The following is a 23,232-nucleotide window of genomic DNA, read 5'->3' on the forward strand; positions in this document are numbered from 1 at the left end:
TCAGCTATATACCTAGCCCCGGGGCCAGCTGGACATTGCCCCCGGTGGGCACACAGCCTTGACCTATGTTTACTGCAAGGACAGGGGGCTGGGGGCCTCAGCAGCCTGTGGGGGGAGGGCAGTTGGGGGCTCCAAAGGCACGCACAGCACCAAGACAGCATGCTGGCTGGGGGGCCAAGCATTTGTTCTGGGGTCCAGAAGGGACAGGTAGTGGTCCAGTCTCCCTCTGCAGGACAGGACAGAGTGCTATGGGAGGCCCATGCCCTCCTTCTTGACCGGGCCCACGCAGTGGCCTGACAGGTAGCTTCTTTGTCCTTCCTCTGCTGCCTGCCGATGCTCTACTGTGGGGGAGACCCAATGCACTGACTGGGGGGCCTTGGCCAGACCCCTCCTTCTGTCCCTCCTTCTGCAGGTGGAACCCGGACAGGTGGGGAGGGAGGGACTAGCTGGACTGCAGAAGGCAGGGTGGTAGGGGGCTGCTGCATTTTCCAGGGAACCTGTCTTTGGGAGGTGAGGGTGGAAGTGGGCTTCTTCTGCAGACCCTCCCCACTGGATCAGGCCTGGCTACCAGCCTCGTCCTCCTCTGCTTCCTTTTTGTCCTCAGTGGAGGCCCCTGAGCAGGAATCCCCACAACAGAACCCTGTCCGCCCAAATCTGCAGGGGACATAGGGACTTCAGAAGAGTGTGGGGAAGAAGGATGGACAGCTTGAGTTGAAAGACAAAACTCTGGAACTGGATCATGGGGTCTGACTTCTTTCTAGCTCTGTCATTGACTTACTATGATCTTGGCCTGGTCCCTGCCTCTCTCAGCTCTGTTTCTCCATTTGGAGGTGAAGGACCTAAGTCAAAGTGTCTTAAACTTTAGTATTTGTTAAAATGCAGAGTCTGTTTCAGCTGATCTGGGGTGAGGCCTTAGAGTCCTCTTTTTTTTTTTTCTTTTTTGAAGATTTTATTTTTAAGTAATGTCCCACTCAACGTGGGGCTCGAACTCACAACCCTGAGATCAAGAGTCGCACGCTCGCTCTTCTGACTGAGCCAGCCAGGTTCCAGGAGTTCTTATTTCTTTTTTTTTTTTAAAGATTTTTTTTTTTTTAATTTATTTGAGAGAGAGAGAATGAGAGAGAGCAAGCACATGAGAGGGGGGAGGGTCAGAGGGAGAAGCAGACTCCCTGCCGAGCAGGGAGCCCGATGCGGGACTCGATCCAGGGACTCCAGGATCATGACCTGAGCCGAAGGCAGTCGCTTAACCAACTGAGCCACCCAGGTGCCCAGGAGTTCTTATTTCTAACAAGCTCCCACATGCTTCTGGTGCTCCTGGTCCATGGACCGCACTTTGAGCAACAAAGACTTAGTCCTCTGTGACCTCACAAGGCATCCAAAGGAAGCCTTGGGATTAGCTCTAGGCTTTGGGCTAACAGAGCTGGCAGTGCTCAGGTTGAGGGGCATGGGAGCGAGCTCCTTGAGCCCCCAGCTGAGGCTATGTTTGGGTAGAAAAGTCCCTTCTTGGCCATAGGATGATTTGACCAAGAGTTACTTTTGTCTTCGGGGGGTCTTAGAACATCTGCATTGTGAAGGAACACGGCACAACAACCCACCAGTTATCCTGGCGGCCCTCTGAGGAGGTGGCATTTTTTTTTTTTTTTAAGAGAGCACGTGCATGAGGGGAGGGGCAAAGAGGCAGAGGGAGAGAGTATTTTAAGCAGGCTCCACACCCAGCACAGGGCTCAGTCTCACCACCCTGAGATCATGACCCAAGCCAAAATCAAGAGTTGGACGCTTAACCGGCTGAGCCCCCCGGGGCGCCCTGAGGAGCTGGTATCCTTAATGAGGACAGCAGCTATCATAAGTATTGTACCTCACGACACCGAGAAGGGCAATGAGACCACGAGGTAGCTGGGCATGCTCAGCTTTAGCAGCCGCATGGCTGTCCCTTCCGTGGAAAGATTCCACACTCTCAGGAAAGAGGGAAGCAGGCAGAGCCAGCTGCCTTCCCACGATGGGCTTCCCTCAGCAGCCTGTTGACACGCCTTGGGTTAGGGCACACGTCATGGTGTGGTAGTTACTCAGTGGCATGTCTGGGACTCTTCGGAAGGGCTGGGTGGACTCCTATGGGCATCTCCCACAGCATTTTTGGCACAAAATGCCCTTGCCAATGCCCCACTAATCCTAGTGGTTTAGTGACAGGGATGGTGTTAACTCCAAGGGAACCTTGAGTAGGAGAGGGGCTGTGACAGGCGGGGATACTCACCACTATACTAACGAGGAAGGAGAGGGGCTGTGGAGAGAGGCCTCCAGCAGGTCTGGTTCCCATCCTGGCTCCAATCCTTTGCCAGGGCTTCCTCACCTATTCTGGCAAGGAACGGGAGACCTAACCGGAGCATTCTGGGAGCTGCTGAAGTACCTCCATTCCTTTAAGATCCTGAATCTTCAGGGCCCAGAAGAAGATGCCAGCATCCCTGGCAGTTCCCACCCCCATCGGGAGAGGTGGAGTTGAGGGGGTGCAGATCCATGCCTCGTGCTTCCTCTTGGGGGATGATGGTTCCAGCTCTGTGGGGTCCACAGCTGCCATAGCAGCTCCACTTGAAGGGCCAGCTCCTAGCATGAGGAGAGGGGCTTAAGGGAGCCCCTTCTTTAGCATCTAAGAGGCTAAAGCATTTTGGGTGGTGGGCAGGACTTCCAAGCTGGGGACCCCAAGAACTGGGCCCTCTGGCCATCCCCCTGTTCCCCACACCCCCGCCTGCTGTGGTTCCACTTCCTGGCTCTGCTGATGTCAGTTTGGGTCTCTGGATGGTCAGGGAGTCCTAGCCCTTGGCTCCACATGGCCAGCTCTGAGGACTGTAGGGGGCCCGCAGGTGAGGAGTACTTAGCTCCGAAGCTTGTGCGTGCACCTGTATCTCTGTGTGGGCGGATGTATTACATAGGCAGGTGTGTGCTGTGTGTCTGAAGGTCTAAAGGTACACAGCTGTGTGTGTAAGTGCAGTGTGTGTGTGTGTGTGTGCGTGTGTGTGTGTGAAGAAGAGGGTCAGAGTGCTCCCAGATATTCCTAAACTCTTGTGCACAGGTTCGCTTCTATCTCAGTGCCTGGGAGGAGCTAGCTTCTTAAGTAAGGGGATAGTGAGTTATTTTGCAAAGTGGATAGCAATCCCCTTAAGCCTTGGGTGCCTATCTGAAATCTGCAAGGGATTTACATAAATCGAGGCCCCACATTTAGAGTGGGTTCCAAGTTTGGCGTTCCAGTGGAAGACCCTCTCCCAGGTCCTCATGGCGCTGTGTGCACAATGCCCTGGGTACTAGCCCACTGTCCAGCATGGGCTGAAAGGAGCTGGGGCAGTGTCAGCCTGTGCCAGCTCCCTGGGGGGGTGGGCAGGGCAGGCTGGGCTGAGCGAACGCAGAGGGTGTCGTCAGTCTTGGGGCGGGGGGAGGGAAATAGGAGATGAGGCCAGATCCTGCCTGGCGGGTCTGTCACCCTTGTCTCAGCTTACACTCCCAGGGAAACTGGTCGCCCTGGGTGGAGACTGGCGCCAGATATTAGGGCCCTGAGGATCCGGCCCCGAGCTCCAGGAAGAGGCAGGGCAGAGCGCGTGGGATGTAGTGTGGAGACACCCTTAGCAGGGCCCCTTGTATGAGGCTGGCCCGAGGGGTGCCAGAGAGACTAGGCTGTAGCAGGAAGCCAGGCCAGGATTTTGAGCTTCTGGTGTAGAGGGATCTCTGTGGGGGCCCTCATCTATGGGCCCTGGTGACGGGCCTTGGGTGCAGGCTCTTCAGTGTGGCAAGAAGAGCTGGCTGGGCCTTGGGGTCTGGTCTATTCTAATGCTGCCTGGCTGTGTGTGACTGGACAGCACCCTCTCTATTCTCAGGCGGCCCTTGGTCCCCTGGGGGCCCTTTCAGCAGTGATATGCCAGGATTCCAGGTGACCTGCCCCAATCTTGTGAGTGGAGGAGGATCTGGGGGATGCCGGGATGGGAAGGGGCTGCTGAGAGGCGTCCTGGCAGGTACTCTAGGGGCAGCACAGTGGGGAGGAGGGAGTTTCCTCTCTTGCCCTAGTTCCTGGTTCAGATGTTACCGATATGGAGACACAGGGAAGAAGTGATTCTGCTCCCCAGACACCGGTCAGCTGTCAAGTGCTGGCTGGGGCTCTCCACCCCCAATCTAGCTGTGCTCAGGCCCCGGGCTCTGACACCCCAGAGCTTGCACACCTCCCACGCTGCGTTTCCTCTGAGGACTTCAGCTTACTGCCAGGCAGTGTCACCTGGGACCCAGAATCTGTCCTCATTGCCCATAACCCTCAAAAGGGAGAGGGGCAGAAGGTGGTGACTCCTTAGTAGCTCATAGAGGGTCTTCTGGAGACCCTGTATCTCAAATCCCTCTCTAACCAGAGGACAGCCTTTCGGGACAGCTGGCTTTTCAGAATCCTTGCTGCTTACCCTGCCTCCGAGGAGGAGCACCCTTTCTTGGTCTTCTTGTTGGGGGGTGGAGACCAATAGAAATCTTCCTTGTGAAAATCTCCAGGGAGTCAAGGGAAGGCACCAGTGGTGGTCCCTTCGTCTCCCCCGAAGCACCAGGTCCCAGACTTGGGATCCCTACGTTCCTGTCTCCTGACCTTTGCTACTCCAACCGCTTGAGAGGTAGGTGCAGAGGGATGAGGCTGTGGAGGCCAAAACTCAGGCTAAGAAATCTATGGCTGGGACACTGAATACATCTCCTGATTTCATTGTTTCTTTGAGCTCCTCGGAGGGGGCCTAGCCTATCTCTACTAAACTAAAGGGCTTTGGTCCCATCCCACAAAGACTGGCCCACCTGCCTACACAGGTGGGGACAGAGGAGATTTGAAAGGCCCCTGGAGGTGGAAATTTAGGGCTCATGTGGCCCTGTCCAGAGTGCAGCTGGGGCCTGGTGGGACAGCCTGCCCCTGGGGAGTGCAGGCCGGTGTGGACAAGGGCCCAGTGCATGGTCAGACAAATAACACACAGCTGTCCAGAACCTCCACAGCACCATTTATCCAGGCCCCATGGAGTTGAGTGCCCCCAGCTGCTCACCCCCCAGTCCTTGGGCGAGCACAGACATTGCAGCGGCCCCGGGCCTGAGACCCTGCCCCCTCCACAGCCCAGCCTGGTCTGGGGCCACAGACCCATACTGCCTACCTAGCCCTCAGCCTGTCAAGGTGGGGCTCTGGGTATGAACTGGCCTCAGACCTTCCTCCATCCCACACTCTCAGGGGCTCCATCAGTCTGGGCTAGCTCGACACTGTATTAAATAGCTTCCTCGCAATCCCCCTTAAATAAACCCATCCCCAGAGCAACCCACCCCATCTCGCACCCTGAATATGTTATTCTACTGGCTTATGTCTCCTAGAGAGTGGAGGGGCTCCCTCCTCCTGCCCTCTACTCCAGGGAATACCATCTCCCTAAAAAACCAGGGGAAAAAGTTTTCCCATCAACTCTGGGACAGAGACAAAGGGAGGCCTGTCTTGGAGTGGAAAAGCCAGGAATCCCCGTCTATCTCCCCGACCCTCTCCTCTCCTTGCCCTTTTAGCAGCCTGGGTCAGCTGTGACTTACCCAAGATCACAGACCCAGGATCCAGAATCCTGACGTATCTAGGAGGTCACTCTGGTTTTGACAGCCCAAACTAGCTCCAGGGCAGGGGGACTGACTCCAAGCATGCCTCTGACCTTGGCCTGCCCCCTTGCAGTTCTCTAGGCATGGAGAAAGCTGGGGGGATTCCAGCTCTTGACTCTATTTGGTCCCGGACCCCTGGGACTTCCTCCCAGCACCCTCCACTGCACATGTCCCCAGGTATCTCTGGCTCTCGGGATACTCAGCGCCAGGGCATGGGAGCAATGGGGCCAGGGCCCGAGCAAGCCTGTCCCCGGCCTGATCAGCATCTGGGCCCAGGCCAGGCCTCACACCCAGTACTGGCCGTTCTTGAGAGCAGGGTGGGGTGTCCGGCAGAACTGCAGCAGCTCTGGGTCGGGCTGGCCCCCTGCTGGGGGCCCCTGGCTGGGCACCGTTGTAAGCGGGATGGCTTGGCCCAGCTCTACCTTGCGGAAGGTCTCGGTGTCGCCGGCTAGGCCATTGCGGGGCTTGGCAGTCAGGACCTGGACGTCGTGCTTGCCCGTCTTGTTGCGTTTGCGGAGGTAGAAGAGCAGGGGCAGAATGAGTGCCAGGAGCAGGAGGACCAGGCACACGGGAATGATGACACTGAACATATTGGCCTCCAGGAAGCCCAGGAAGCCCCCACTGGCCACAGTGGGCACGGGGCTGGAGGCGAATGGGCCTGGCTCCCCCGTGGGGGTGCTGCTCTCTGGTTTCCTTGCCTCTGTCTGAGCAGGCTCGGGGAGACTGAGCAGGGCCACGCTGTAGGGTCGGGCCGCATTGTAAGGCTCAGTGTCAAAGTCCAGCGAGGCCACGGCGGGGGGGACACCCTGCGCCCAGAGCTCCAGAGTGAGACGGTCGCGCGCGGGGCCGGGGGACCGACCTTCCGGCCTGCCTACCTCCAGCCCCAGCCTTCCATCCTCAAGGTCCCGCTGGGTGAATTGCTCCACAAGCTGGCTGTCCCTGGGCTCCGTCCTGGCCCGGGGCACGCGGACCACGTAGCCATGCCGGGGTCCTGCCAGGAGCCGGAAACGGGGCACACTACCCGTGTGGTTGGCCAGCTCGCCAGCATCTAGGACAGTGGAGTCCAGGCGCAGGGTGGCCCCCTGGGGCCACGGCCCACCCGCTCCCATGCGCAGCAGAGCCCTGACGGTGACGTTCACTGTGGCTGACGCGTTGGCACCTCGGGCCAGCGCCAGGATGCTGAAGTGGTCGCGAGAGGAGGAGAAGTTGGTGAAGGCGAAGACCACCTCCCCCTGGTCTACCTGGAGCTGGCTGAAGGTGGCGGCGGGCTGCCCGGCCACAAGCAGCTGCCCGAACCGGGGCCCCTGGGAGAGGTGGTAGGCAGCATCCGGCTCGTCCCGGTCTGACACTACCTGCAGCTGCTGCCGGCTCAGTGAGGAGCGCCCCAGGGCCTGTGGCACCTCTAGGGGCGCACGCAGCTGCACCTCGATGGCCGACGGCAAGACATCCACGGCCAGGGACACGAGCACGGGAGGGCTGGCCCCGTCGGATGCGCTCAGCCGCAAGATGCCGGCCACGCTGCTCCCGTTGGCCACGAAGGCCAGCCGCCCGGCGTCCACGTCGGCCTGCGTGAAGCGGGTCACGGGCCCTGGGCCGGCCCCCGCCAGACTCAGGAAGCCGTTGAGGGGGGCGCGCTGCACCTCGTACTCTATCTCCCCGGGCGCCGAGTCCGGGTCCACCACGCTGAGCTGGGCCCGCGAGACGGGCGCGCGGGAGCCCCGGGTGAGCTGGAGCGGCACGGACGCCTGTGGCCGAGGTGGCTGCTCGTTCACGTCCCGCACGGTGATGGCGAAGGCCTCTGAGGTTTGGGGTCCCGCCACGGAGGCCCCCGCCGGCCCCTGGAGGTGGGCACGGAATCGGAAGCCATCCTGCTGGGTGCCCCCACCGCCGTGGGCGTAGGCCAGCTGCCCTGCAGCCAGCTCGGACTGCAGGAAGTGGGGCCGGCCAGCGTGGAGGGGCTCCTCAGACACCAACAGCTGGCCCCGGGTGGGGAACTGTGTGATTTGGAAGAGTACGTCATGCTCTGGGCGCTGGGGTGACGGAACGCTGGCCAGGAGGTTGGAGGCATCGAGGGCGGCCGTGGTGATCTCAGCCCTCTGGCCTTCGGGGACCCAGAGACCTGGGGGTGGGACGGAGGCTATGAAGGTCCTGTCCACTGAAGAAAGGCCTCAGAGCCTCAGACCAGGACCTCCACGGCAAGGTTGTGCCTTTTCCCTCAGACCAGGTACCCCAGGGTGGGGTTCAGGGTCCCCTGGAGGATGAGGATCATGTCTCCTCTCTGACCTCAAAGTGTCCCCACCTTCTCACCCTCCCTTAACTTCCCAGGTCCTGGGGACTGACATGGGAGCTGTTGACCCCGATCTTGTGTCCCCTCCTCTCTGGACCCGCCCAGGGTCCCCCCAACTGTGCCAGCCCATCATGCGGTTCACCTTGGTTCCTCCAGAGGCGGCTGGGGCGCCGGGGACAGGCAGCCTCAAAAGACACAGCCACAACAAGGGTGGTGGCCACATCGGGGGCAGGGGGTGACGACAGCTGGAGCTGCAGGGTATCGTGGACCTCCCAGAAGGGCTCAGGAGGCATCGCGTGCTCATATAGAACATTCCCAGCATACACCTGTGGGGGCACCCCATTTTGGGATTAGAGGCAGGTTGAGCCCGTGGCGCCCAGGAGCCCCTTCCAGGCTCCTTGACGAGCCCTCCGTGCCCAGCCTCACTCTCGGCTCTCCTGGCTCTCCCCGGCCCATGTCTGTAACCCGTGCTCTCCCTCACCAGTGGGTCACATGGGCAGTCATGTGGCAGTGAGGAGACTGGCCCTGGAGCCCGATGCCTTATCTGGGCTCTGCCACCTCAGGCAAATCACCTCACCTCTCTGAGCCCCCAGGGAAAGCAGTATTCTATCGCTTCTGTGGACAGCTGGTCCTTCCACTTCTGCCCTGGGTCCCTGCCCCTCTTCCCCACTGAAGACACCAGTTTACCATCTTCCTTCTTTCTCCTATGGCAACAATTTCCCCCCAAAAGGGAACATTCCCATCATTACTCAACCATGTTATTCTCTCTTCCACTTCCATTTTTTTTTTCTTTTAAAGATGTATTTATTTATTTTTTGAGAGAGAGAGAGAGCAAGAGCCTGTGCGCGTGCAGAGGAGAGGGGCAGAGAGAGAAACTCCAGCAAGCTCTGCGCTAAGCACAGAGCCCAACGCAGGGCTCGATCCCACGACCCTGAGATCACAACCCTGAGATCACGACCCTGAGATCGTGACCTGAGCCGAAACTGACTCAGATGCTTAATTGACCATGCCTGCCAGGCGCCCCTTTCTTCCCTCTTAAAGAAAAGACTCATGACTTTACTTTTTCCACCAAATTTGTCACCCCTCTCCTCCATTTTGCTCTCCATTACAGCAAAACTCCAAAAAGAAGAGTCTATAATCTCCCGCATGCTGTCCTGAGTGCAGTCTACCCACGCCTTTCCTCCTGTTCTCACCCAAAGGTGCCCACAGCATCTGCATTGTTAGATCCAATGGTGGGTTCATGGGCCTCGTGTCACTCACCTGCTTGGCAGCATTGGACATAATTGTGCATTCCTTCCTCTACCATCCGCTGGCTTCCAGCGTGTCCCACTCTCATGTTTTCCTCCTGCCTCGTTAATTGCTCCTTCACAGACTCCGTTCTCCCCCCTCTTCTCTCCAATATCTATAGCTTGGCCTTTAGAGTCTTCTCCATCTACAGGCACATCCTATGTGCCCTCCTAGGTCAGCTCTGCAGATGACCCCCTTACTTCTATCTCCATCCCAGACTGCTCTCTGCCAAACTCCAGACTCACATTTCCACTTGCTTTCTGGCAGCTCCGTGTGGATGTCTAGGGCTGGCTCAAAGGTGGCCTGCAGCAGACCCACTCCTGACCTGTGTACCCCTGCTCGTCCTCCTGCTTCACAGGATGGCAGCCCTGTTCTTGCAGTGGCTCGGGCCCAAACCCCTGGAGTCATCCCTGACTCCTCCCTCTCTCCCATGCCATCACTTCTGGCCTGGATTATTGCCATGGCCTCCTGTGTCCCAGCTTTGGCCCCTGAACCCTCCCCTATAGTTGTTCTTAACATTGAAGCCAGAGTGAGACTTTTAAAGTCTAAGTTAAGGTTAATGTCCTTCTTGCTCAGATAGTACAGCGGCTCCTCCTTTGACCACAAAGATCCCACTCTGGCCCCTTACCCTGCAACCTCACCTCCTACCCACTGCCACCATACCTGCTGTTCTCCAGGGCTGTATGCCTGGTAAACACCTGGGGATATTCCTCACTTATGCTCCCTCCCCCTGCTAATCCAAATGTGTCCTCGTGGCTTATCTATTTCTTCTTCTCAGAAAAACAGGGCTGTGCAATACTGAGATGGAACCCAGGGTCCCAGCGTGTGGGAGACTCTAGGACCGCAGGGTAGTGATGACCTGGTGAGCAGTTCCCCACCCACATGCTGAAGGGGGATCACCTTGGTTCTAAAGGGGGAGCAGAGCCTGGGTGAAAGGGGTGGCTACTCCTCAGCTGATGGCTGTAGGAGGGAACACAGCCTTTCAAAAAACTGGAAATCACAGGCGCCTGGGTGGCTCAGATGGTTAAGCATCTGCCTTCAGCTCAGGTTATGATCCCAGGGTCCTGGGATCGAGCCCCATGTTGGGCTCCCCGATCAGCGGGGAGTCTGCTTCTCCCTCTGCCCCTCCCCCCTACTTGCACTCATTCTCTCAAATGAATAAAATCTTAAAAAAAAAAAAAAAGAAACTGGAAATCAGGCTTTTGTGTGTGTGTGTGTGTGTGTGTGTGTGTGTCTATGTGTGAAATCCCCCAAAGGTTATATGTTGACCATTAATTTAAAAATATTAAATGCCTCATGCAGGCCAAATAAAACACATCTGTGGGCCAGATGTGGCCCGCAGGGACTGTCAGCTGTAACCTCTGGCTCAGGCTGAAGGGTGGCAGGAAGTGGAGACCCCCAGGAGTGGGGTGGGAGGATGGATGCCTACAGGAACTTCTGTGGATGGGAGGTGTCTGACTGGGGGTGAGGCAAATCACAGGCAAGATGGGGAGGGGTCTCTGAGCTCTGGGAGCAAGCGGGGTCCTCTTGTGAGAGCAATCTTGGACTAGCAGTCAGAAGCCATAATCCTGGTTTTGCCTCTTACTAGCCGTGTGCTCTGAATAGTCACCTGATCTCCGTAAGCCTCAGTTTCCTTCTCTGCAAAACGGGACACCTGATCCCTGCCCCACCCAACTCAGTATTGCAGGACAATGGTGCTGTCAAGACACGACCCAGTCCTGCCCTGCCCCTGCCCCAAAGCCAGGACAAAGTCTCTGCCACGAAGCCTCTTCCCAGCTTCCCAGGGTGGCACTGCCATCCTGCCCCCCTGGTGGCCATTCACGTTCATCCCACGTATTGCTGGGGTGTGGGGAAAGCACTGTGGGTGGGGGCGGGACCCTGAGGGCCTGGTCCTCTTCCCTCCCCCTTCCTGGGCATCCGATGACAGTGGCTCCCAGGGACTCAGGGTGCTTAGCTGTTGCAGCCGCCACCCTGCTGAATCCCTTGCTGTGGGAAGGAGATCTGGGCAGAAGCCAGGGGTTCATGAGAACAGAAAACCTGGGCCCGGGGGATGCCGACGTGAGACCGTTTGCCGTGTACCCCTTGTTAGAGCCACCTCTTTCACTGATGCCTGAAAGTTCCCCACTTGCGCTACCTTTGGAGAGAGCCAAGGCTGCCAGGCACTCACAGTAAGTACCTCCTGCACTTGGAAGGGGTGTTGATTTTAGTGATGGCTGCCCGCCCCCCCGCCCCCCCCTCCCCTGCACAGTTGGCGCAGAGGCTCCCAGCAACCTAGCAGTATACCTCTTCCCATGGCTAAGAGTTCTGGTGTTTAACCGGTGGCCTCTGGCATGCTCTGGACAGCTAGGCCCTGAAGAGAGATGGCAGCTTCACTCCCACTTCAACCTCTTCGGCTGCTTTCTGTCCACTCATCTGCTCCCAGGATCCGCTCAGCTTCTTGCAGCCTTCTGACCTGAGCCCTAGGCTCACATCTCTCACAAGCCCAACAGCTGCCTTCATGTCAAATTCCACCCCTGAACAAAGTACGGCCCCTCACTAGCCACGGGGGTATCCTAGTGTCCCTGACTCAGAGCACCCTCTCCAGCTCCTAAGGTCCACCTGCGGCTTCTGGAAGCCATGCCCCAGGACCCTATCCCTGCTCTGGGCCGGGATCTCTCGCACCCTCTGCCTACTGGACTGGTGGCTCCCGCAGGGCAAGGCAGGCACAGCGTGGGCCATGGTGGGGCCAGGGAGTGTCTGCTACCCACGATGTGGGAGCGGTGTCCACGTCCACAGGCGGAGCGGGCCACCCGGGGCTGAATGGAGTCTACGTGGTGGCTATAGAGAGCTGGGCCCTTACCTCGGCTTGAGTGAAGCTCACCAGGGCCTCCCCAGTGCTGCCCTGCTGGGCATGGAACAGCCGGCCCAGCCGGGGGCCCTGCACCACACGGTAGAGCAGGTGCCGGGGGTCGGTGCCTGCACTGGAGCTGGCTCTCAGGCTCTGGCTGCTGAGCGGCTGGACCGACCCTGTGAGAGGCAGAAGGGGCCTGTTGGCCTTGGACCAGGAGCCAGGGCGAGGTCTGCGACTGCTGGCGAAACAGCGTGACCCTGGCGTGTCACCTGGCCTACAAGGCATGCCGTGCTCGGCAGACCCACCTGGGCACACGGTCAGCGTCCGGCTGCCCTCCAGGGAGAGAAGCAGCTGCTTCTGGGCCGTCACTCGGAAGAAGTGTCCGGGGGAAGTGTGCTCCCCGTCGGAGAGGCTGAAGCGGAAGCCGCCGTCCAGGGCGCCTGCGGATGGGGGTGGAGTTGGGTCTCGCTGGCCCATGGTGGCTCCCCATCCTCAGGGCACCGCACCTCTGAGTACCCACCTCTGTGCGAGAACAGCACGAGCCCGCCGTCTAGCTGGGCCTGGGTGAAGCTGTGGACCTCGGTGCCTGGCGCCGCCCGCAGCACCACCCGCCCGTTGCTGGGCTGCTCGATGGTGTAGACCAGGTCCTCCGGTCCTGAGTCGCTGTCTGTGCCCCTAAGGGCCTCTGGAAGGAAGGGCACCGTGGCCCCCTCCCACATCTGGGGACACAGGCCTGTGAAGGTTCTGTCCCCCCCACGCTCTCCCACCTTGCTCCTCCCTGGCCCCGAGGCCATCACCATCACACTGCAGCTCAGGCCCGGGCCATGCTGGGCTCCCCCTCACAAAGGGCCCTCCACCCCATTCACCTTCCCCTGTCACCCCAGGGCCCAGGCTCCCTTCTCTCTGCCCTAATCCTGCTTGTCCTGCAAGGCCAGCTCATGTCCCCGACGTCAGGAAGCCCCCAGCTCTTACCCTCACCAAGTTCTCTCCCTTCTGAGAACTCCCCCCACCCCAGCCCTTACTGACTGTGCCGCTATCATTGAGTGGCTCTGTCTCACTGGCAGGGCGGGGGTCTCCATTTAGACCCTCCATAGTGAGTCTGGGCATGGGCTGGGCACACTCCGGGAATGGTGAGTTTGCCTCTCCAGGATGCTTATGAATGGGCTCCCCTTCCAGGTGAGGGAGGGCATGGGAGGCACAGAGGCTGGAGGGGCTGAGGGTTGGCCCCTGTCCCTTGGCATGGAAGCAGCATTGCCATGAGGGCTCAGGTGTTTTCAGTGCAGTCCCCAGGCCCAACCAGGTGGGGGAGGGGTGTGGGCAGCTCCTCCCCATGCTCAGAGCGAAGAGCAGCCCCCCTCGGCCTCCTGCCTGCCAGCAGGGCAGGATCCCATTTCTGGGATCCTGTTACGTGACTCTGGCTGGGTCAGCAACTTGGGCAGCCTCGGGGGGGGGGGGCTCCCATACAGGGAAAAGCGAGCCCTCTGGGATTCCAGGGCACCTCCTCCCAGCCCCAGGCTACCCCCAGGCCAAGCTCCGGAGGGGGGACCACCGCGTGGAGTGCCGGGCTCCTGGCACAAACACGGTGGACAGCATCACCTGCTGGCCAAGATGCCACACAGCACCATCTGCCTGTGGTTCCAGGGCAGCTGTTAGCCGGTTTGCCCACCACTCTGCTGGCCTCCCCACCGCTGCACTGCTCCCTCAGGTACATCCTCTACCATCGAAGGTGTCCAGTGCCTCATATCACAGACAGCCCAAGTCAGCTCTCTTCTGAATCCTTCCATGGCTCCTGTTGACCCTAGAAGCTGGCATCAAGGCCCTGCCCATCCACTATGTTGTGTGATCTTGGTCAAGCCATGCCCTTTCTGTTCCACCAGTAACTACCTCTGTGATCGTGGAGAAATGTTGTGACCTGCCTGGGCCCCAGCTTTGACCTCTGCTGAGTGAGGGCACTGCTGTTCTGTGGGGATGTAAGGGGCAGGAGCTCGGGAAGCCAAGGTGTGGCCTTCACCGGCTGTGGGTGCAAGTGAGGAGCTTAACCACTCTCTACCTGGAGTCCACCCTTAAGGGCTTGAAAGAACTTTCTTCAAGAGTTCTGGTCCTGAGCCATAGAAAAAGCCTCCTACTGAGGGCGAGTCCAGGGAACAGCAGGGCCAAGGATGGCCATTCACAAGGCTGCCTGCTGCACTTATAAGTCTTCAATAACAAAGTCTCATACCTGTGTTCTATTTTCAGTGCAATAACTCTTCTCTCTTCCCAACAACCTAGTGAGGCATGTTTCCTTCAGAGAAGGAAACTGAGGCTCAGAGAGGGGAAGCTATGTGCTGGACCTCTCTTTGGGAAGAGATGTAGGAGGTAACCCCAGGCTGCTCTCACCTTCAGGCCTGTGTTTTTGGTGAGGATGGGGGGTTGGTCGTTGACGGGCAGGATGGTGACAGTGAAGGCCACAGGATGGCTCTGGCGGTCCATCTCTGAGGCATTAGCCACCAGGACGAAGCTGTCTGTCAGCGTCTCACTCCCATCGTGCACATAGCGGATCAGCTGCTGTTCCACCTGCAGGCAGGCCCAAGGCTGAAGGTCAGGCCCCAGCAGGCCCGAGAGCGGCGTGAGCCTCAAGCCGAGCACCTTTCTTGCTCTGCCTTTGGGTGTGGGGGGAGCCTGACTCCTTCAGAGCTTCTGTCCCTGCAGGTGGAAATGGGGACAGCCATTTCTCCCAGAGTGAAGGACCGAAGGAGTCAGGGAGATGGGACAGTCATTTCCAGTTGCCCAGAGAGGAGGGAGTGACGTAAGGGATCTAAAGCAGAGGCCTTCCCTCCGTGGGAACGCCCTGTCTCCTGTGGGCCGCTCGCCCAGACGGGGAGTGCCCACGGCTTCCCCCCAGCCCTGCGCCGAGAGCCGGGCTGCACGCCCAGGGCCTCCCTGAGAGCTGTACCTCTTTCCAGGAGAAAGCGCTGAGGGTCCCGTCTCGGGGACCGTCCTCTCTCCGCAGGGCCCCGTGCTGGGGTGGCTCTAGCACCTGCAGCTCCAGGCCTGGCAGTGCGGGGAAGTAAGGCCCGGTGACTCGGAGCAGCGGAGGGGCCAGCGTGCGGGCGCCGCCCTCAGGGACGCTGAAGTTCTGCGTCTGCAGGGGGATGGCAGCAGGCAGCACCTCCAGCTCCACGCGGACACCCTCCAGGGGCGCACCCAGGCCTGAGGCCACATCCAGGGAGAAGGCGTCCCTCCAGGCCTCCGGGCGGGAGTGCAGGTACAGGACCCTGCCGGCATCCACCGCCTCCTGAGAGAAGCTCTGCACCGGGTCCAAGCTGGGCGGCCCGGCCGCCGAGGCGCTGTGGGACAGCATCACCAGGTAGCCGGCCCGCGGGGGGGTCTTCACCGAGAACACAATGTCAGCGGGTGCCACTGCCTCCTGGGCTGCCTGGTTAATGGAGGGTCACAGAGGGAGGCTGTCATGGTCCCTAGGTGGCCAGAACAGCCTCGGTGTCCCGGGGAGGGCCGCAGACACCACCGCTTGCTTAGACGCACAGACGCGCTCTCAGGCTCACACACACACCACCCAGACATGCAGCTGGTCGCAGGGGTGGGGGGTGGGGTGGGGGGGTGGGGGCTGTACCCTCTTGCTGCCCCCACCCCGTCACATGCCCCCAGATTCAGTGACACAGACGTGCAATATCAGCACACACTGATGTGTGTACACAGACACACACGTACATCTCACACGTAACACGCCCTTGTAACACGCATGCACACGCACATACACAGAGGCCGCCCCTGCCCCCGCTATTGCTACTCTTCACCACCAGAGGGCGTGCCATCCTTCTGAGAGGGACGGGCGCCACACACTACAGGCTTTAAGGGGCGAGAAGACCCAGGTCCCGCCCAAGGGCCACTGCGGGCTCCCTCACCTGATGGGCCAGCTACAGAAGGCTACACGTCACCCCCAACTCACACTCCTGATCCGGTGCCTTTGCCTGGAATACTGTCTGTATTCCAGAATTCTGTTCTCTCTGCCGGGAATACTGTCCCCTCATTCCCTGCTACTGAAACCCCAGACTCTTCAAAGCCTGGCTCAAATGATGCCTCCTTCAGGGCAAAGCCTTTCTGATGCCAGACATGTTTAGTCACAGTCTGCCCCCAAATTCGGACAGCCAGCACCACTCAGAAGGGCTCAGAAAGAGGCAGTGTGGCAGAGAGGGCAAGGACTGGCCTGAGGTCACACACTGGGTCAGTAGGCCTGCTGGAAGGCCTGTGGTTGCTCTGTGAGGTTCCTGGATGGTCAGCAGCTCTCCAGGTCCTGAGCCTGGACTGGGATCTGGGAAAAGAGCTGAGGACACGGGAGCCTGGAGATCAAACAAGTCTGTCTCCAAGGCTTCTGGTCCTCAAAGTCTGTACCCATGAAAATCTCCCAGGGAACTTATTATTAGAATGCAGATTCTCGGGCTCCACTTCAGAGATTCCTCGGTCTGGGTGGGGCCCAGGAACCCGCACGGTCAGCACAGCATGTGCGTGTGTGCACCTGACATGTGGAGGCACACATAGCTCGTGGGCAGACGTGCAAACGCCCCCAGAGACTCTCAGGCACGCCCCAGTGCACGTGTGCAGGTGCAGACCCAGGGCACGGACAGACGCCTGACCTGGCGGTCACCTCAGGCTCATCCCCGAACAGCCAAGCACACCTGGCAGGAGGGCTCGTCAGAAGGGCCCCCTTCATCAGGCCTCTCACCTCTGCCCGTCCCCCGGCCCTTTACCTCCAGCTGATCCTTTCTGATCTCAGCCGCCTCCCCCTGGAAGACGTAGATCTTCTTGTGCTGGACCAGATGCAGTGGGGCCAATGGCCCCTCTAGGGCAATGGTCACTTGCAGGGTGGCGTCTGTGTGCACAGGCCCTGCCTCCACAGAGAAGGCCAGGGTGTCTCGAGGGCTGAGGCTGCCGTCGTGGCTGTAGAGAATGGCCCCGTCCAGCAGGTCCTGTTGGGAGAAGGCCGTGGCTGGCTGGCCGGCCCGGAGCAGCTGCCCCCAGTGTGGGCCGGCTGTGACACGGTAGCGGACCTCATCCCCACTGCGGATGTCGAGGTTGGTGTCCAGGTGGAGCACAGCGGTGTCAATGGTGCCCTGGCCTCCTTGAGGGACCACAAGGCTGGAGCCATTGGCCACGTGGAGGTAGGGCTCTGAGGCCTGCACCTCGAGCAGCGCGGTGGCCTGGTGCTGCCCATCAGACACCTGCAGCTGGATCCAGCCGCGGTCGGCCCCCGAGTGCACAAACAGGACTCGCCTCTTCCTGAGGTCCTCCTGGGTGAAGCGGTAGATGGGCCGCGTCGGCTCATCCACGGCCACGATACTGCCAAAGAGGAGGTCCTTGCGGGTCAGTACCAGCTGAGCGTCAGCAAAGCCGGAGTCGGCATCACTGAAGGCCACGTCGTCTGTCGTCAGCAGCCGCTGCCCAGCCCGGGCCACGTGGAAGATGCGGCTGATGGTCTGCACGGGAGCATGGTCGTTTATGGGCTGGATGGCCACGCGGAAGACGCCCCGCACCTCCTCCCACGCCATGCCACCGCTGCCCTCACTCTGGCGGGTCGCCACAAAGGGGATATCGTCTTCTGTGGTCTCGGAGTTGTCGTGCTGGTAGACCAGCCGGCCCTGCAGCAGGTCCTCGTTGGTGAAGGATGTCACCGCGGTGGCCTTGTCTTGTGCCCCCCTCCAAACCAGCCTCCCATGGCGGGGCCGCTCCATGACCTCGTAGAGGTAGTTGGCACTGTTGAGACTCTTGACGAAGAGGTGGTCAGCAGAGAGGGTGCCCTCGCCACCCTCCGGCACCGAGAGGAGGATGTTGGTGAGGACGGGAGCGTCCGGGTCACCACCAATGTGGATGGGGAAGGTGTAGAGTGGGGAGAAGTGCGGCGGGGCTGTGACACGGAAGCGGAAGTTGTCCTCGACTGTCTCTGAGGTGCGGGCCGTGGCCCCATAGGTCACCCGGCCGGCCTGCAGGTCATCCTGGGTGAAGCCCTGCCCGTCAGAGAGCCGTGTGCCCTGTAGCCGAAGATTGCCCTTTCTGGGGGCCTGGACCACCTCATAGTGGAAGGTGGTGGGGCTGGGGCTTGCCTCCTCCTCCAGGGTGGCCTCCAGGTGGGCTGTGGTGAGCGCCTCCTGCTGGGTGTTCTGAGTGCGCAGCGGCTCCAGCCGCAGCAGCCGCACTGTGGCTCTCTGGATTGTCACTGGGAAGGACAGATTGCTCAGGGTCTCCTGGCCCACCTGCACCTCCAGGGCCAGCTTCTCCGTGGTGTCCTCGGTGCGATGCTGCGGGTCAGTGCTCAGGTATCTCACGCGGCCCTGCTCCACATCCCGCTGCTGGAATGCCTGTGTGGCCCGCCACTCGGCACCCTCGGCCCCACCTGCCCCCTGCTTCTGCAGCTCCCCGAACTGCAGGGCCTCGGTGACTCGGAACAGCACGCTCACATCCTGCCCCACGGCGTTGGTCTCCACTGACAGGTTGGCGGGCAAGACAGGGGCAGCGGAGCCCTGGGCCAGGCGCAGCCCTGTGTTGTGGCGGATCTGAATGGTGGGCCGGACAGCCACCACCTTCAGTGTGGCGGGAGGGCTGGCCTGCAGCCCGTCACTGACCCGGAACGTCAGGTCCTGGGCTGGCCCACTTCGGTGGACATAGACGAGGCTGCCCGCCTCCAGCTCCCGGCAGGAGAACTCCGTTGCTGGCTCCCCAGGCTGGTCTCGGCGCTCCACGGGGAGGCCGGTGGGGGTGCCAAGGAGCTGGAAGGTGAGGCCCTCGCAGGCAGAGTCTGGGTCGTAAGCCTGGAAAACGTCGGGCCCCAGTGGCTTCTGTGTGTGCTCCAGGATCACCATGAGGCTGCCGTGTGGGAAGATGATACGGGGTGGGTCGTTGACGGGGTTTATCTGGATGGGCAGGATGTAAGTTTGGCCCCTCCGAAGGCAGGAGGGCACGGGCCCCCTGGCTGTCACGGACACCTCCAGCATCAACTGGTCGGAGGTGTCCTCAGAGCCATCGTGGACGAAGCGGGCCTTGCGGTTCACCACGTCCAGGAGGGTGAACATTTTCCGTACCTGGGCACCGGGGATGTCTAGCTCGAGCTCACCGTGGCGTGCCCCGCGGCTCACGCTGAACAGCACCTGAGATTTGCGGAGCTCAGCCTCGCTCAGGTCCAGCGTGGGCTGCACGTGCCGCCATTCGAGCCAGGCCGTGCCACCCTCGGCCACCACCAGCGGGCTGACGGTCAGCAGCTGGGTGAAATTGGCAAAGATAGGAGGCAGCCCTGGTTCAGGGACACAGGGCTCAGGCAGCTCCACGGCCAGCCAAGCGTCAGGTGCCAAGGTGGAGAAAGCTTCATACGGGCCATAGGGGTCCTCCTCATACTCGTCTTCCTCCAGCCTGCAGCCGGCTGCCATGCCGCGCGTCAGCAAGGCTTCCCGGAGTCCCTGCCTCTGGCCATTGATGCTGAGGTCCTCCATGCAACCCAGCAGCGAGGCATTGACGGCCCCTGGGGCCAGGCCCAGGCGGTGTTCCTGGAGATGGTGAGAGGAGTCAGTGTCCAGCCCCCCCAGGAGGAGACTGCCACGTGGGTCCAGATAGCTGAAGACCCCACGGTTGGAAGTCCGTGTGGGGTACTGGTCCACGGAGATTTCCAGCTGGTGAGCATCCACGTGGACGCTGACCTCATGGGGTTGCCCATCGGCCACGGGCACGCTGTTGTGGAGCAATACCGTGCCCTGGCCCTTCTCCACCACAGCCCGCAGGTGGCCCTCAAATATGTCCACGTAGATGAAATCCCCATGCCGGCCCCCTGCCTGGAAGGCCAGGGGTGCCTGTTGGCTCCAAGTGGTGAGTATAAACTCCAGGGTGCCTTCCTCCCGAGTGCTCCAGGCAGGGAAGGCAGCCAGTGAGTGGGGCCCAGAGAAGCCCAGAGCCACACTGTCATCAGCAGAAAACTCTTCAGCGCAGCCCTCGTGCACGCCTGGGGTCAGTGGTCGCAGCAGGTTGCGGCCATTGAGGGTGGCAGCGTGGAGACAACCCCTCAGGGGCCTGCTAGCTCCCTTCAGGTAGGACAGGCTAAGGCTCCCAGGGCCCCCCAGGAAGATCCTATAGGGGACCTCCAGGGGAGCCCCCAGGATGGGGGCTGAGGTGTTCAGGAGTCCATCGACGGACACCAAGGCCTCGCTGTCTGAAACGGTCAGCTCCACGGTGTGGAGGGCGGAGTTGCTCAGCAGAGTCTCAGCTGGGGTCTGCAGCCTCAGCTCCTCCTGGCCCAGGGTGAGTCTGACCTGGGGAAAGATGGAGGAATGGGAGTGGGGGCAGCACTTTGAGTTCATCTGCTTCTACTGTTAGAACATAGCGGGTCTGCCACAGCAAAGTGCCCAGAGTGGAGGTCCTGGGACAGGGGCTTCTCAGGCCACCACTGTCTCCTTCCTGCCACCTCTACTCATCCCCCAAACACTCACCAAAGTGATCTCTGAGTCAGGTCTAGATGGGCTCTGGGGTTTCTGATGGGAATCAGAGAACTGGCATATAGCATGATGCTTTCCTAGAGATCCAGTCTGCATTTTTTACTCTCCCCAACTTTCCTATGGGGGAGATCCACCAGAAAATCACCTTGGCATCCAGAAGATTCACCCCTGGAATAATGAGCACCTGGGAATCCCCTGAACACCTTGGGGCCACAGGGGCAGCCAGGCTCACTGCTCAGGGATGGAGAGCCCAATTCCGGGTGCTCTCTGTGTTGAAGGTTACGTAAAGAAAAGCTTCTGGATCTGGGATGAGGGATCCTTGGGGAGAGGAGAACGCAGTTCTGTCTCTCCAACGTTGGCACCAGAACTGGCTCTGGTGTGGTGTTCCCATGACCGGATAGTAGAATGGGTGGTGGCAGAGTATGGGAACTGGAAGAGCAGAGCACTAAGAACTGTGGCCTTGGGAGTCCAAGTACGGAGCACCTCCACAGTGAGGCATCCCGGTACCTGGCGGAGAGCGAGAGCATCAGGCCTGGGCTGTACCTGGCCTTCGCTCAACAGTGACACCTTGTGGCAGTGAGAAGCAATGGCGGCAGCAGGTGCTCTGACCCTCCTCGTCCTCTCCCCACTGGGGTGTGGAAGCCGATGGCTTTCCCAAATTTGGACTAAGACCTCAGGTTCTCAAACTCTTCACGGTTAGGGGGGAGCCTCAAGAGAGAGATCCAGAGGACTACTAAAGCTTGTGGTGACTGGCAGGACGAAACGGGGAAACGGAGAAGCTTTGGCAGTACTGGTTGTTTCTGTCACAGACAGACAGCGGCACGGCGGGGTGACTGGTGCTTGGCAGGGGCGCTCACAGGGTTGCTGAGCCCCAGGAGAGGGCACCCAGCCCAGGGCAGTGCTAGGGGACGCGCTGAGACGGGGGTGGGGCAGGGCCAGGCCCAGGGCGTGTGGTGAGCGAGGGCCTGGCAGCGAGAGGTCAGAGACGGCCATCTGGCCTGGACCACAGGCCCGCAGCGAGGGAAAGGGCTGGCCGGGGGGTTCCGGTGGGAGTGTGGGGGGGAAGGCTGCAGGGCGCAGCCAGGTCATGAGGGAGCCACGCTTTTGGCCGTGCTGTTGTTCACCTCACGGTGGAGACCTAGAGACCCCAGGGCGAAAGTGGCTCACACAAGGTCACCCAGCTGGTTGGGGGGCCATTCAGGGCTGGAGGAGGAGGCCAGCAGGGAGGCATCACTGACCTCTAGGTATCCAGAGTGGAGCTGCAGGAGGAGGTGGTCCGCTTGGCCCGCTGCGAGGAGAAGCAGGGCTTCGGGCTGGGACGTGGAGAATTGTAGCTGGAGGTCTATATCGGTCAGAACCGTGGCCACAGGCACCTCCAGGTGGTTCTCTCCGAAGAAGGAGGCTGTGTGAGAGAGGGGGCTGGGGTCAAAGTGCGGACTCGTGCCTGGAGGAGGAGAGGGGCTGCAGAGGATGAGTAGGCTGCAGGAGGGACTTCATGCTGGTGCAGCTTCGTGGTTCTGTGTGGCCCATCACCTGCTTGGTCCTGGCACCAGAAGTCACAGCCTCACCTTGTGTCCAGCCCAGACCTTGGCTCCAAAGGAGGCCAGACCCATTCCAAGCAACTCACGTTTCCTCCTCAGAGGTTCCTGGGGCCAGGGGCCTCGGCCAGCTCTAACTCTCCTCCCCTGGGCCCTAGAGGATTCTCCATCCTGGGTCTAGTCCCTCTCGGGCCTAAAGGAAAACCATCCTTGACTGGGTAACCTGGCCTGATGGTCATAGCCCCCGAAATGGAGTTCCAGGAGAACCATCCCTACCCCACACTGATCCCTGCTCAAATTCCTTCTCCTAAATGCCCTATGCTTTGGTTCTTGGGCAATGCTTTCCATGCCATGCCCTCCCACTGTGGTGCTCAGAAGGCAGCCCACCCATCCCGGCTTCTCTCTTGGGCCATGCTTCCAGATGTCTTTGGGGGTGGGGGTGGCAACTCGTCGGACTGAGTCCACCGGGAGCAAAGGCTCTGAGGCCAGATGGAGACCACGTGCAGTGCTGGACCCCAGATGGGCTAAAACTTCCTGCATCACCCCATATTGCTTCCTGCTGCAGAGCTATTGATAGTCCCTGGTGAGTGGTCAGATCCGGCCCTATTGTTTCCACCATGGCTGGGGAGCCGTTGATGACTACAGCTGACTTTTCTGAGCCTGGGTCTGTGGCTAAAGACAGGACTTGGGAAGGCTGAAGGTTTGCTGAGCAGGCCAGAGGGCCCAAGTCCAGATGGCCTGAGCAGGCCATATCTGGGGTTTCCCAAGGCTGGTGGTCACTGTGCAAGGCCCCTTTGGTCCCACACTGAGATACCTCCTCTTTTTAAGTTGCCACCTTCTCCAGACTGTTTCCCAAAATTAGCCTCCCTTGACCTCCAACCAGCTGCAATGATTTCTGGTTTATTCTTTTTGCAGAGATTAAGGCCAAGTATAACTTTGACTCTGTCCCCCAGAGGTCCAGGGCTAGGGAAGGCAGGGTGGCGGCAGAGGGGGCGGTGGGGACAGGAATGGTTTAAAAAGGCGATTCATCTCTCTGGGGCTTCTGATGGCCTTGATAGGGATGATGTGGCACCAGCCACATACATGCTGGTTCCTGACCTGAGGAGGTGGCATCAGCCACTGGAGGAGTCCACAGGGATGTCCAAGAAAGATAACGTTCTTCCTCTTGGGCGGAGCTGAAATCCCTCCAGGGATCCCCTCTTGCTA

The 23,232-nt window shown here is 60.1% G+C and overlaps 1 protein-coding gene across 1 annotated transcript in view; it reads right to left on the reverse strand.

Annotated features, from left to right (window-relative positions):
- Nucleotides 1–4,876: 4,876 nt before the first annotated feature.
- Nucleotides 4,877–23,232, reverse strand: part of CSPG4 (chondroitin sulfate proteoglycan 4) — a 35,758-nt gene continuing 17,402 nt past the window's right edge. Inside the window, exons 2-10 of the mRNA XM_021693704.1 lie at nt 21,727–21,890; nt 16,766–20,305; nt 14,953–15,435; nt 14,397–14,573; nt 12,541–12,739; nt 12,326–12,460; nt 12,030–12,196; nt 8,046–8,229; nt 4,877–7,735 (exon numbers count right to left, since the gene is read on the reverse strand). Of these exons, the coding sequence (XP_021549379.1) occupies nt 5,901–7,735; nt 8,046–8,229; nt 12,030–12,196; nt 12,326–12,460; nt 12,541–12,739; nt 14,397–14,573; nt 14,953–15,435; nt 16,766–20,305; nt 21,727–21,890 (6,884 nt within the window). The 3' untranslated portion in view covers nt 4,877–5,900. The remainder of the gene's footprint in view (nt 7,736–8,045; nt 8,230–12,029; nt 12,197–12,325; nt 12,461–12,540; nt 12,740–14,396; nt 14,574–14,952; nt 15,436–16,765; nt 20,306–21,726; nt 21,891–23,232) is intronic.

The sequence above is a fragment of the Neomonachus schauinslandi genome, chromosome 9 (assembly GCF_002201575.2).
Source record: "Neomonachus schauinslandi chromosome 9, ASM220157v2, whole genome shotgun sequence".
Classification (NCBI taxonomy): Eukaryota; Metazoa; Chordata; class Mammalia; order Carnivora; family Phocidae; genus Neomonachus; species Neomonachus schauinslandi.